The 14,856-nt window shown below is 39.4% G+C and overlaps 2 protein-coding genes across 2 annotated transcripts in view; one reads left to right on the forward strand and one right to left on the reverse strand.

Annotated features, from left to right (window-relative positions):
* LOC311017568 (CD9 antigen-like) overlaps nt 1-14,856 on the forward strand; it is a 130,210-nt gene that overhangs the window by 22,744 nt on the left and 92,610 nt on the right. The window lies entirely within an intron of this gene.
* On the reverse strand, nt 1,192-2,484 carry LOC311017331 (thyrotropin subunit beta-like). The gene is made up of 2 exons (XM_084015582.1): nt 2,216-2,484; nt 1,192-1,468 (listed from the first exon to the last, which is right to left on the reverse strand). Exons 1-2 carry the CDS (start codon nt 2,375-2,377, stop codon nt 1,199-1,201), a joined length of 432 nt encoding a protein of 143 aa, XP_083871708.1. The 5' UTR covers nt 2,378-2,484; the 3' UTR covers nt 1,192-1,198.

Genomic DNA, 14,856 nt, shown 5'->3' on the forward strand with positions numbered 1-14,856 from the left:
AAACTTTATTACAATACTCTTCACATGAGCCACTGACAACCCACCCCAGTAGGGTTCTAATGGCAAAAGGTCTTCGCCTTGGCTGCTAACAATATCACAAGGTTCCAGCAACGTTGACGTGTTAGTACCAATTAAAAACCATTTCAGGGATGTCAATGTGATCGAGGTAGGGCAACTTCATTGTCCTTTTTGATGATATTTGCTACTTTTTGTTAGACTGTGGTACCTTTTTCCATTAAGGCTTGATATTTCCAGTTTGTATAAAATGTACGTCGAAATTGTTCTCCTCTGGCTCATCGATATTAAACATATATTTGTTTTTTTTCCAAGTCAGGTTCAGCTTTAGCATCAGAGGTTTATAGCAGAATGTAGATGTTGATCCATTGTCAATACATGACACTCACATTCATCACTTGCTTCATTGCATCATTTTGGTCAGCCCTCCACACAAATGTGTTCAATTTCCTTTCTCCAAGGTCCCTCACTGGCCATAACCAGAAACTGCAGGTTTGGTCCATTTTTTTACTTGATAACAGGTAGAAATATAGCGTGTTAACAGCAAAAACCTACGTCTTAACAAGTATTTAGCAGACATTATCTGTGCTTTCTGCATTCTATACCAGAGACGTCTGGTATAGAATGCACATTGTGACATTGTGGCCACATGTCCTGTTCATTTAACAAGCTATTTCTGGGCTACAGTAAGCTATACTGGCAAGTCCATGGAAAATAAACACATAGGAGTTACACCTGTGGCTTTGAGACGTAAGAACAAGGATGTATACCCAGTAACACGCTACATGTAAATCCACTCAAATTAACAAAATCATTCTCCTCCCAAACTGAGAAAAGGCACATCAGATGAGACTTTATTGAATATGGAAATAAACATTATTGCTATTGCTGATGTATTTCCATAGTCCGTATTACTTATCATTTCAGCAATTTACACAATTTTCACAATAAAGTTGTAAGCTTAATGCATGTTCAATAGTTGTTTTTATTGTAAAACCTAACAAACTAGAGGAAACAGCATGAACATCTGAGGAGGTCGGATGCGCACAGCAGTATCAACAACAAGCACTGTTCATCAGCATCGGTTGGTGTGTGTGTGTGTGTGTGTGTGTGTGTGTGTGTGTGTGTGTGTGTGTGTGTGTGTGTGTGTGTGTGTGTGTGTGTCGCCTGTGTTCGCGTATTGTCAGGCTCCCACAGCGCGCTGCGTCTGGTTCTTCACTCCGCCGAGGGTCATGGTGCATCGGTTATTGGAGATCCGGCTGGTGCGCACACAGTGGTGCGTGCGCGTGTCGCAGCGCCTGCAGCTGCAGCGATGGGCCGCGGGATAATACAGCTGTGAGTTGACGTCCTGAGGACAGCCCGGCAGATGGGCGGCTCGGTACACCAGGGAGAGAGGCACACAGCTGCGCTGGATCAGGAAACTCCTCCCAAACCGCCCCCTTAAATTGGTGTCCTGAAAACAAGAGTTGAATTTGCTTTTTTTTATTTGTTTTTTCACTTCTACCATTTTACAAAGTATGGAGACCCGGCACAGGTATGGGAGACTCCAGCACTTCAATAATGAGGTAGGTCTACTTGTACTGAGTATTTCAAATGAATGGTACTACATTTCAGAGGGAGATACTTTTTACTCCACTAAATGTATTTATTAGCTTTAGTTACTTGGCAGTCTTATTTGATGTATTATTAATACAAAATATGAAATCAAATAATACATATATTATATGAGCTTAATCTACCCAAATGTATATAGAGTAATTAAAATCAAGCTATCCATCAGTATATATTATATATTATATATATATATATATGAGGTTTACCAGCTGTAACATTCAAGTGATGGTTGATGCATCACTCATTGTAATCTAGTGATATCATTTTTAAGGGTCATTCTGCAAAATGACTACTTGACTTTGACTTGTAACAGAGTATTTTTTACACAATTTCTACTTTTACTTAAGTCAAAAGTCTGAGTACTTCTACCACTGTTGAACAAATTTTATGTTTTAGAAGATGCTGAATAAAGTATAGCCTACCATTGCAGTATTTTGCATCAACATTCTTATGTTTTTCACAACATCATAATCATTTAATCATCATAATCATTTAATCATACACTTTGTTCTAAATATCCCTCCTTTTTGCATGTTTTACAAAAAAACAAAGAGTTTCCATGAACAGTGTGAGAATGTGTAGTCACCCGTGTGAAACAGTAGCCTTTGCAGATGGTGGTGTTGATGGCCACACACTGGGCACAGTCGTGCCTCTCAATCCATAAGGTATGATTGTTCAGCATACAGACACACACCGCTCCATTCATCAACGAACACAGCAGCACGCATTTCAACACTGACAAAATCATGCTGAAAGATGAACATTATAGAAGAACATTATAATAAAAAACAATAGATGCACTCAGGAGAATAACATTGAAACGATATCAGTTTGTTAAAGTTCATGCATTACTAAATCCAAGAGAAAAAACACACCTTAATATATGACCTCCCTATAATTCATGAAATGACAGAGTGTGCATTTAAGTCTTCAGGCTTTGTTTGCGAAGGAAATGACTTCTTATCCAATAAATCTCTGCTCTCCTTTTCAAATGAGATGATCGGTGTCGGGATTCTTACTCTCGCTGTGTCCACTCAGTCGCCCAACTCTGCTCTTCCTCTCCTTTGTTGATATATGAAAAGATCAAGGTGTCCATCCTCTTTTATACACCCTGAATGCCCCAGTAGACTTCAGTCTACAACATCCTACACCATTGATCCATGTGGTTGATTAGACACGTTTTACAAAAGGATTTTGTTGGCAAATTTGGTAAATGTACTCTGTAAGACACTTATATAGAAGCATGAATGCATTATTGGGCCACTACTAACTTGATCAAATAATCCATTTAATAATGACAATATGACTGTTATAAAGTTGTGAAAATAAAAAGATGAATAAAACAAACACATGAGGACACATTTTTAAATAGTAAATTAAAATATTTTCTATTTATCTTTTTATTTTCTGCTGTCCCTCTAGGGCAGGAGATGTAACCAAACCATGAAAGAAATGGCACAAAAGCCAATGAAATGAAATTAAATCAAATAATTCTGCATTTAAATGTTATTATTAATAGTGATCTAATCTGGCTGATGCTGGGTCAACACTCACATGTTTCGGTCTCTACTTGAGTGAAAAGGTTATGTCCTCCTTTTCTAAGCCATTAATTCTCACATTATTCCCATCTGTTCATAATGTGAGTGGCAGTGCCCTCAGATTTGCTGATGCTGTATGCAGGATTGTTTATATTAGCATTGTTTAGAAATACTGGAATATTCTATGAATATATATGGATAAGTCAAACTACTAAGTCAAACTCAAATATACTTCTATACCAGGCTTCTTTAAGAAAACAGATGTAAATCTATAGTGAAATACATTAAACATGGTGACCATTAACCTCATTAGCTGCTTCTGACCTCACTCCTTTTGTGTTATTGTGCTTTAAATGAATCATGATGGGTCACATGGAACAAATCCATCAGATAATTACAACAAAGTGGGTCGTGGACAGTTCACCAAGTATCTACCCTGACACAGATGCAGTTTTTTTCAGACAGGTGGAGTATTATTTGTGTGAGGTTCACGGGGCAAAACAGCTACTAGGTTACAAATCATGGTACAATACTTCATAGCTGGATTTAAACTAAACATTTTGAAAGTGTTTTTTTTAGCTTTGAAGATCGTATCGGCATCCTGTGCCCAGAACCAATGAACAATCCCTTAATTTGTCCCCAAATTCAACAATAGTTGTGCAGAAATAGAGACACAGGATATGGCACAAAGCACACAGGCTTATACATATAAAGTAAAAGTGGGTGAGAGACATACAGGTTTAAGATACTTTTCAAATAAATTATTTCAAACTTGATAATCACTATAAATCATCAAATATTTTACATTTAGATCCTGAAAGGGTTTAAGAACTGTTACCATTCCCTTGCAGAGTGTAGTTAAGAGATGGAAGGCAAGGCAAGGCAAGGCAACTTTATTTGTATAGCACATTTCATACACAAGGCAGTCTCAAAGTGCTTCACATTATAAAAATGTCATACAATAAAGTGAAAAAAAAAAAATAGAAGGAATTAATAGAAAATAAAAGCAAAATTAAAATGCATAGAAAAACCCTCATTAAAACCAGCCAATAATAAAATAAAGTTTAAAATTTAATAATAATAAAATAAAATAAAAATAAATCATTAGGGGGTATAAAATAGATTTGTCTGTCCGTTTGAATGATTGGAATCTAAAAAAGGTCTGAAACTCTGCATGCATGAGTGAATGTTGCCAGGCAGTTTGTTGTGCTGTGCTCAACTACACTCCCCAACCAAATAGAAAGAACGGTCCAGGATGAATTTAAGAATAGAGATTCTGTTCAACCCCACCCTTGACTTGACCAGGTCATAACATCTGCAGATGTTGTTTGAGGTTTTAATTCTATGGCTCTCTGTTGATACAGATCGTACTGTACGGGTAACTCTACACGCTATGATAAGGCTCAGGAACTGGGTCAGACGGACACAAGAACTCCTTTTGTTTTATGGGGACCTGCCCCGGCCATGCACCCAGGTCAACAGGTCACACTGCATCACCACCAAGTCATTTTACAGACAGGTTGCTTTCACTTACCATTTTAATGAATTTGGCTGAATTATTAAGATAAGATAACGTGTGTATACTAGATAGACATGCGTTTTCATCAAGGTACAGTGGTACCCAAAAGACAGTCAAAAACTATGTCAAATATCGTAGATGCCTTGTGAGAAAAGATAACCATAACTCATAATACATCAACTTAAATGCAACATTGCTTCCCTGTAGTAGGGCGGAAGGAAAAGGCTTGAAGTGGTTATTTTTACTGGCTCTGTTACATACCTGAAGGTAATAGTTGGGGTAACATTACAATTCTTGGTGTTATTATTATTATTATTATTATTATTATTATTATTATTATTCATTTTTTAACATTAAAAAGGAGGTCTCCATACACTAAGGCAGAGATCTTCAACAGGGGGTCCGTGACCCCTCGGGGGTCCGCAGAGTTACTGCTGGGGGTCACCGAAATGATTTGATCCAAAAATGTCAATATGTCCAAAAATACACATTAACATGAATACAACCTATAATAAGCAAATATAAATCTTCTTATTTATTATAAGATATTATGTTATGTTGTGAAATGTGATGTCAATATAGAATTAAGTTGTATGTTCTGTAAATATATATATATATATGAATTATTTTAATGGCATAGCATTGTATACATACAGCATTCATACCTGGCACTATCAGCTGCACTACACATTATTATTGACCTGTTTAACAATTTGATATGTGATAGGGCGTCCCTCCATCGTGTCACTAGGCCTGGGGTCCTTGGGCTGAAAAACGTTGAAGACTTCTGCACTAAGGGGCAGTCCTCACCACACAGCAGACTGTATCATCTGAAATGTTGAAGTAAGACATGATTTGGGTGTTACTGCAGTGTGAAGAGGATGGGTGAGCTCACTACTTGTACTACAGTGTTGGACCTCAGGGTGGCAGCCATTGAGCTTTACCTGTTGGGACCTGTTAGAAAAAAACATTTGGTAATTCAAGGATTTACTTGCATGTCATTTAACTTCTTTAACCGTGGGGTCCGCTAAATGCTTACTGATTAGATGTGTCCTGCTGACAACAGCATCCTCTGTATTCTGCCACCGCCGATATACAAACTCAAGAGGGTCCATACATGAAACCACATCAGGCGTAAGCATATTTACTACGACTCTATCAACACAGTAGCGAGGTTACTACAGATGTTAAAGCAGTCTCAAGTCATTGTTGGCCGATTGGAATGGTATTTTAGTCACTGAAATGATTATGGGCGTTTACAAGAGAGCTGGAACAGTGTGTCTAAGGAAAACAGGACAGCATGCAGCAGTTAGGTCTGGCCTAGAGTTTTTAGCAGGAGGACAGGCCGTTCATTGGCCTACTTACATATTTCCTTAAACTGGTGTGTAGTGCTGTGGGTCAACTTTCAGTAAAATGCACTAGTACACTGTAACAAATTTCACTGTAAAATGGGTGGGTGTTGTGGTTGTTTTACAGCGCATCTACTGTAATTATCGAACAGTATAATACCGTTTTTTGGATTACAGCACATGACAGTAGGATAACTGGGTTATGGTAATTTTACAGTGCATCTACCGTTATTTATTACGGTATAACGGTATATTACCATATATTGGATTACAGTACATGACAGTAGGATAACTGGGTTATGGTAATTTTACAGCGCATCTACCGTTATTTATTAAACGGTATATAACCGTATATTGGATTACAGTACATGACAGTAGGATAACTCTGGGTTGTGGTTATTTTACAGTATATGCTTGTGTGTTATAAAATCTGCTATTTTTGCACCAATTTAAAAACAGTATGCAGCGCTTCTCAAATACCCAGCCCTACCACATTCATCCAGCCGGTCAACAAACCAAAAGTCCTACAATAAACACACAGCTTGACTTTTCTTGTATTTTACTAATGTCTTGTCTTCTAGTGCTTAGAGCGGATCATAAACACATACAGCAACAACATGCAGTTATCACTGTTCATCTGTGTGTGCTAACTGAAGAAAAGTAGCAGGACAACCTGTGGACACGGACCTCTCACTTGAATAAAAATGCAGACTATAAGTAATACGTTCGGGAACCCTGGTATAGAACCCAAGAGAATATACATTCCATAACATTGCTGTAGTTTATTGCAAACAAACAAGTCTTTTGCATGTGAACAATGAAAAGTGAATGTGGACTACTTGACTGGTCTCGTCAGTCACCGATGATGAGTGCCTGGAAAAAAAATGAATATATAAAATTAGCAACACAACGTAGGCTACCTGGTAAAATTTAAAAATAAGAAAGACTAATGGAGGGATTGTAGGTCCTTACTCTGTCCCTTTGGAAAGTCCTCCCGTCCCTTCATGTTTGTGGTTGCACAGTCAGTTCTATAAAAGCACACAAGTTAACGCAAGTTAGTTAAATCTTCACAAAATTGCCGATTAACTTTAATAACAGAACAATCTCTAAGATGTCATTTCAACAAATGCCTGTTCAAGTGAAACTCTCGCCATAAAGCAACCTAGACTTTTTTGTGAGTGTATACGAGTCAAACCTTTGTGTAAATGCATAATTACGACGAAAGAGTCACTTTTAAGATTTACCGTTTCGTTTTTGGGCAAGCTAATTTTCAAGTGCAAGGGCCCTCTTATGCTAGCATCAAAATTGCTATTTTTTTAAACACTAAGAAGGCTCAACACAACATGAAACTTTGCTCGTAATATCACCAGGCTCTCTACACATGAACACAAGCATTGAGAACATTGTTTGTGTACACAGAGTTTACTAAAAAGAAGGTTTTTAAACTGCTCACAACACCTGGCTAATGACCATGGCTAATTGAGCTCAAGCTAGCTACAGAGCTTGCTTCACTGAGCCCTTTTAGCAACCTGAACTAATGAAACAGACCTAATGAAACATCTGAAATGTCAACAGTTCAATAATCATGCAGATAAAACAACACTGGACACTATCAATTTTGGGAGAAAAGCAGAACTTTACTTTACCTGCTCTGGTGAACACATGTACTGGACTTGAGAAGGGCACATGTCTCCTTGACAGAAAATACTGTTTCATGCTGTTAAATTACATTTTCTTATTTTTAACTGAGCCTGAGCATTAACTGTTAATTTACATGTAAGCATGAATATTTTACAGTATTTTACAATTATTTTAAAATACATTAAGATACTGTTGTAATCCACAGTAAATTTGTAGCAATTCAGTATAAATACTGTTTTATGCTGTTAAATTTCAGTTATCTACTGTTATTGTTAAATGACTGATTTAACTGTTAATTTACATGCGAGGGATGACTATTTAACAGTATTTTAAAATTATTAAAAAACACAGTAGGATACTGTTGTAAATCCACCGTAAATTTACAGCAATTCGTTACAGTGTAGTCATAGTAGCACAATGAAATAAAATGAATTAATCTTGGGGACTTGGGGTCTGCATGTTTAATTTCTCTTTGCTATTTGGGTTTATTTGGGTTGATATTTGGGTTTATAAATTGAATTGAATTGAATTTATCATGTAAGGTGACCTTGGGTGTTTGAAAGGTGCCAACAAATAAAATGTATTATTATTATTTGTTATTATTATTGGGACCTGATAAGTAAGCATCATCTTTTGACATGACGTTTTTTGTAAGTGTACACGAATGTGGACATTGGGCCACTGTTAAGCATTATAAAGTATTATGGTATGGACAACCCACATGTTATGTGTTTACTAATAGTAATCTGAATCCAGTCAAGTTACTGTAAGCAATGCCCATAAGTGTGCTTTAACCCTGTTGAGACATTTACATGAAAGTGAAGCTGAGATAAAAACGGGACACAGAGTAACTCTTTTGAAACTAAAAGATAATGATAAAAAGGGAGCATGAATTAAGTTTGTAAAAGTGGGGGGAGAGTAGTCTGAATTGGGTTCTGGAGCTATGCCCCACCTCATACATCGCACTCATCCGCCAGCCGCGAGCGATTCCAAGCCAGTGAGCGTCGCATCCACCATGGGGCGCTGAGAAACCACGCCGCATCGCTTCTCCTGCGAGTGCTGCTCACGTTGGCCCATGTTTTCTGTTCACTCGCTCACCCGTATCAGGTGATACCCTGCAAGGGTAACTATTGGCTCTTGTCTCAGACCTTCCCCGAGGTTATTGGTGGAGTGACGAGCACTCAGCATGTGACCTCTACAATGAGCTTCCGCCCACGGAAGTAAGCAGGGCGGCCGTAACGTATAAGTACAGCGATGTACGTGACGGTAATCTTTGTTGTGGTGTAAATAAAATTCAACAGAGTATTTTGACAGCGAGGCTGTCTGCAAAATGTAAGCAATAAGGGTATGCTCGAAAAATCCATCGTTTTTTCGTTGGCTCTTTGTATTTTCGACATTGCGAGAAGAAAAATGATACGCGTGGCATGCTGGGAAAATGACGTCGTCACCGGTCTCTCGTATAAACCGGGCTCATTGGAATGCAATTCTATTGAAAATTAGGTAAATTGTCTCGGGTGTTTCCTTGTTGTTTCATTGTATTTGTACACAAAGTAATATGAAAACACCTTATGTTTTGTATATAGAGAGTCAGTGTCCTGGACAATAATTAAATGGATACTATATTGATGTATCAGTAATCAATATTCTTTTTTCCCCATGACAGAAGCTGGCCAAAGCCAGGGAAGACAATCTAATCATGCCTGACGAGTTTGACTTTGGGCAGTTCAACTTTCTACTTCAGGACTGAGATTTTCTTGTTTTTACTTCACAGTAGTAGGAGTTACAGACGCAGCAGATCTGTCTCCCACACGCTCCCTGCTGTGATTTAATCTGACCACTAGATGGTAGACTAACACAATCTCAACCATGACTGGAGCTCCGCGGGCGGCACTGAACATCCTGCTTCCTTGGTCATACAATAAATAGCCAAGGTGAGACCCTCTTCACGTGGAGAGCTAACAGCAAAGACAGAGTCATGTATCTTGTTTGAAAGAGGAAATAATGTGTTTTTGAAATGAATCAAACCAGAAAGTGAGGCAGATTAAAGGACAGTGAATAGTCCGTTTTTTGCTTGTCTTCTCACACCAGCTGCAAACACAAATGTGACCTCTCATGTGTTTTGAGGGTATGTGAGGGTATAAAACAGTTTAACACATTCTGCTATCCAGGGTTATTGCTCCCTAAAAACAAAGGGAGGCTATTTCAAGTCGGGAGCGAGAGAGATTTCTGGGGCCATTTTTCTTTTTTGGGTGACCTTGCTACACCTCAGGAGGAGGAGGAAATAGTTTGACCCAAATCCTCGTTGGTGCCCTTGAAGACACACTCTTATTAATAACCTCAGGAATCTGGAGACCACCTCTACTCCTCCCCCTCCTCTCTGTTGTGATCTTCATGTCCTAACTTTTATTCCACCTCCTTTTTTTGTCAGTGAGTACCTTCACTTTCACTCTCCGACCCACAAGGCACCCACAGGGCCTTCAAAATCCATCTGACAGAGCCTAAAATAATCAACCTAGTTGTGAGAAGAGGGCTTACCAGTAACAGTCGATCACTTTCTCATTCTCTCCTTTCACATCTTCCCTGCCGTCCTCTAAGTGTGAGAACTGCCAGCCAGATGAGAATCAGAATCAGAAGAGAATTCCTTCATTTTATTAGGATTTTTTTTGTCAAGGGGGTAACAAAATTAAACTCAAAAACAAACCAAAAACTTGATGATTAACTTAGTATACCTTCTAAATGATCATTCTATGGTATTTATATCGGAGCATCTGTGGCTCAGAGGTAGAGCGAGTCGTCCTCCCATCGGTAGTTTGATTCGCGACTCCTCCAGTCTGCATGCTGAAGTGTCCTTGGGCAAGATACTGAACTCCAAATTGTGAATGAGATGGATAAGATTGGATCCCGATGGGCGGCTCCTCTGCCATCAGTGTATGAATGTGTGTGAATGGGGAAATGTAGACTGAATGTAGAGTAAAGTGCCTTGAGTGATTGAAAAGACTAGAAAATCACTATATAAATACAAGTCCATTTATTTAATCATTATTTTGAAAGCATAACCATAACTTCAACTATTAATAAAAGTTAAACCTATTTTATAGAAGATGTAAAGTCAAATCCTTCTTTCGTAAACCTTGTTTCATTTCAGGGCTGCACGGTGGTGTAGTGGGTAGCACTGTTGCCTCACGGCAAGAAACCGGGTTCAATTCCTGGGTCGGCCCCGGGTTCCTTCTGTGTGGAGTTTGCATGTTCTCCCCATGACATGCAGGATGGGGATAGGTTAATTGATGACTCTAAATTGCCCGTAGGTGTGAATGTGAATGTGAATGTGAATAGTTGTTTGTCTCTACATGTTGGCCCTGTGATAGACTGGCGTCCTGTCCAGGGTGTACCCTGCCTTCACCCAATGACAGCTGGGATCGACTCCAGCCCCCCCGCAACCCTGAATACAGGATAAGCGGTAGATAATGGATGGATGTTTCATTTCATATATACGTATATATATATATATATATATATATATATATATATATATATATATATATATATATATATATATATATATATATCAACACTGTTGACACTGCCTTGCCACCCAGTAATACTACTGTACCCTGTAAATAGGTCACCATCATTCAAAAAATATTTACTGGGTGATTCCCATGTAAAACAGTTGTTATTTCCTTACTCCCTATTTTGCCTCCTTCCATTCTACTTAAACAGAGGTAACCAGTGAGTATGTTATTGATATCCTGCATACAATTATGCAGTGATCACAAGCTGTAAATCACATACACTTTATTGACAAAGGTATTCACTCAGCCATCCAAATAATATAAATCAGGTGTTCCATCACTTCCATGGCCACAGGTGTATAAAAGCAGCACCTCGGCATGCAGACTGTTTCTACAAACATGTATGAAAGAATGGGTTGCTCTCAGGAGCTCAGTGAATTCCAGCGTGGTACTGTGATAGGATGCCACCTGTGCAACAAGTCCAGTGGTGAAATGTCCTCACTCCTAAATATTCCAGTCAACTGTCAGTGGGATTAGAACAAAGTGGAAGTGATTGGGAACGACAGCGACTCAGCCAAGAAGTGGCAGACCACGTAAAATGATGGAGCGGGGTCAGCGGATGCTGAGGCACATAGTGCACAGAGGTCACCAACTTTCTGCAGTCAATCACTACAGACCTCCAAACTTCATGTGGCCTTCAGATTAGCTCAAGAACAGTGTAGAGAGCTTCATGGATGGGTTTCCATGGCGATCAGCTGCATCCAAGCTATACATCAGCAAGTGCAATGCAAAGCGTCGGATGCAGTGGTGTAAAGCACGGCGCCACTGGACTCTAGAGCAGTGGAGACGTTCTCTGGAGGGACCAATCACGCTTCTCCAACTGGCAATCTGATGGACGAGTCTGGGTTTGGCGGTTGCCAGGACAACGGTACTTGTCTGACTGCATTGTGCCACGTGTAAAGTTTGGTGGAGGGGGATTATGGTGTGGGGTTGTTTTTCAGACAATTTGGGGATGGCCCCTTCCTGTTCCAACATGACTGTGCACCAGTGCACAAAGCAAGGTCCATAAAGACATGGATGAGAGAGTTTGGTGTGGATGAACTTGACTGGCCTGCACAGAGTCCTGACCTCAACCCGATAGAGTGAATTAGAGTGGAGACTGAGAGCCAGACCTTCCCTCCAACATCAGTGTGTGACCTCACAAATACACTTCTGGAAGAATGGTCAAAAAGTCCCATAATCACACTCCTAAACCTTGTGGAAAGCCTTCCAGAAGAGTTGAAGCTGTTATACAGGGATTTAAATGAATGCCGTCCCGGGGACTTAATAAATTGTCATCGGAAGGATAAATATTCTAACTCGGGCCGACCTCAGGACGACGAGAATATTTATAATATACGTTTTCATAACTATTTGCAAACCAGAATGGTAGTCGGTGGAAAAAGATTTATATGAAAAGGTAATGGAACAGGACTGGCTGGCGTGCCTGCGTTTATGTTGTTCTATGAGACAAGTGGCAACAATGTTGCAGCCTGTTGCGCTCACACTGCTTACCGCTCGAACTGGGACGAGACGAAGATATAACTGTCACCAGAGATCAGCCGACTGTCACTGTGCTAGCTACTACTACTACTACTACTCAATACGATGTTGCGCTGGCTGAAGCCTAAAGAGTGTACCCAGCCCCAGGACATAGCCCAACCAGGCCCAAGTCACCCAGGACGATGTGAGAGTGATGGCGAAACAACTTTTCCCACAGAGCCTGAGGTACGCTACAGAATCTCCACTCTCTCAGCAACGACAGCTGCTACATTGAGTCTCAGGGCAGAAAGCTTTTAGTGGCTAATGATGCCAGTAAGCTAGGAAGCTAAGAAACTGTGTTTTGGGACGATTCAGGACGGTTCAAAATGATTTTCGGGACGTTTCCGGGACGGAGGTGAAAAAAGTAAATTTTAATCCCTGTGTTATAGCTGCAAAAGGGTGGGCCGACGTCATATTAAACCCTATGGATTAAGAATTTCACTTAAATTCAAATGTCAAGGCAGGTGAGCGAATACTTTTGGCAATATAGTGTATATCAAAACTGAGTATTTGAGTACATGATGTGTATGTGTATATGTGTATGAAAAACTGCCTATTTACTGGAAAAGGAAGGAATTAAAGGTTATCGGCGCTCTGGAACTAGTGACCTCTGTCTCAGTAAGTGGTGACCCCCAGACAGCTGAAGAAATATCATAGATCAGCTAGGATAAGAATAGCCTCTGGAAGCTGGCCTATGGCCAACATTGAGAAGACTCTAAACTAATGAGTTCTCCTGCCAGTTAAGCTGCCACTACGACGCAAACATTGGGAAACTTTAGCATGACCCAAGTCTGATCTAAAGACGCATTTAATGAAAAACATTCCACTGAAGTCATGGTTCTTTCATCTGTTTTCTTTTTTCCCTTTCCTGCTTAGTCCATTATGTCTGGTGAATATATTTTCAGACTACTATTGATATTTTAAAAAGTACGCAGCTCGTTTCTAACCCACTGCTGAAGTCAAGGAGCCATTGCTCACTTTACATCACAACTCAAATATAGCTGCAGCAATTAAGGCCAACTTCCTATGGTACATTAAGCATGTGTGAGAAATCATTCTCTATTACTGTATTATTCATTTCTCAATGTGGGACAGTGCAGACATGCAATGTCAATACTAATGAAATGAACTTGAACTTTGGTGGGGCACAGCACACTTAACTGTAGAGATAACAGGAATGTATCAAAATCACATTCATTTTTGTCCGTAAGCAGTAAAAATAATGAATGGATTAGGGGGTTTGGTGGAGCCCTTTTAATGGGAATAATGAATCATTCCATTAATCTTTTTCTTTATTTCGTTTCTCTATGCATCTCTTGCTTTCTCTCTCTTCCTTCCATCACTTTAGCCATCAGAGGAGGAGTGAAGTAATTACAACCTACCTCTGACCCACACTGGCCCGCAGCCCAATGAGGAGGACCCGTGGATGGGGCCACGGAAATAGAAGGAGAAGAAGCAGAAAAAAGACATATTATGAGACAGACTGACAAAAAAGAAATGGGAAAGGGGAGGAAGAAGAGATAGCAGAAGAGAAGAAACAGAGAAGAGAGTGACTGAGAGATGGATGAGTGACAGAAGGAAGTAGAAGAGGGCAGGCAGGATGACAGGATGGGGGTGAGCAGGATGGCAGAGGGAGTAAAGGAGGGTAAGCTTTCGACAAAAGGAAGTGGGATCTGGGTCTGAGCATTTTAGTCTTATTTTAGTCAGAATTGTCCATGACTATTTTAGTCTAGTTTTAGTCGACGAAAACTGATGACATTCTAGTCTAGTTTTACTCAAAGATTGTATTTAGCCAAACCCATTTCACAATTCAAACAAGGTTATTATTATATTATTATTACTACCTTATATACTCAGGAATACATCCATTCCAGACACAGAAGATGCTCTGATTTGAATTTACAACATATTATTTTACTAACCAAAAATGTTATCGTCACATGACCAGCATTTTCGCATCTGGTCTTGTTTTCCTCATATAAAGGATAAAGGTTTGTTGACAACGATATTTAGTCAGAATTTTCATTAACGAAAGCAACACTACCCAGATACACATTTAATACAGTATAACTGTCAAAAAATAATGC

Source organism: Eutrigla gurnardus (genome assembly GCF_963514095.1).
Source record: "Eutrigla gurnardus genome assembly, chromosome: 8".
NCBI lineage: Eukaryota > Metazoa > Chordata > Actinopteri > Perciformes > Triglidae > Eutrigla > Eutrigla gurnardus.

Coding starts and splice junctions, on each gene's coding strand:
- LOC311017331 (XM_084015582.1), bottom strand. CDS start 2,377: ATGATTTTGTCAGTGTTGAAATGCGTGCTGCTGTGTTCGTTGATGAAT. Junction 1,469..2,215: donor AAGGCTACTGTTTCACACGG/GTGACTACACAT, acceptor TCTTGTTTTCAG/GACACCAATTTAAGGGGGCG.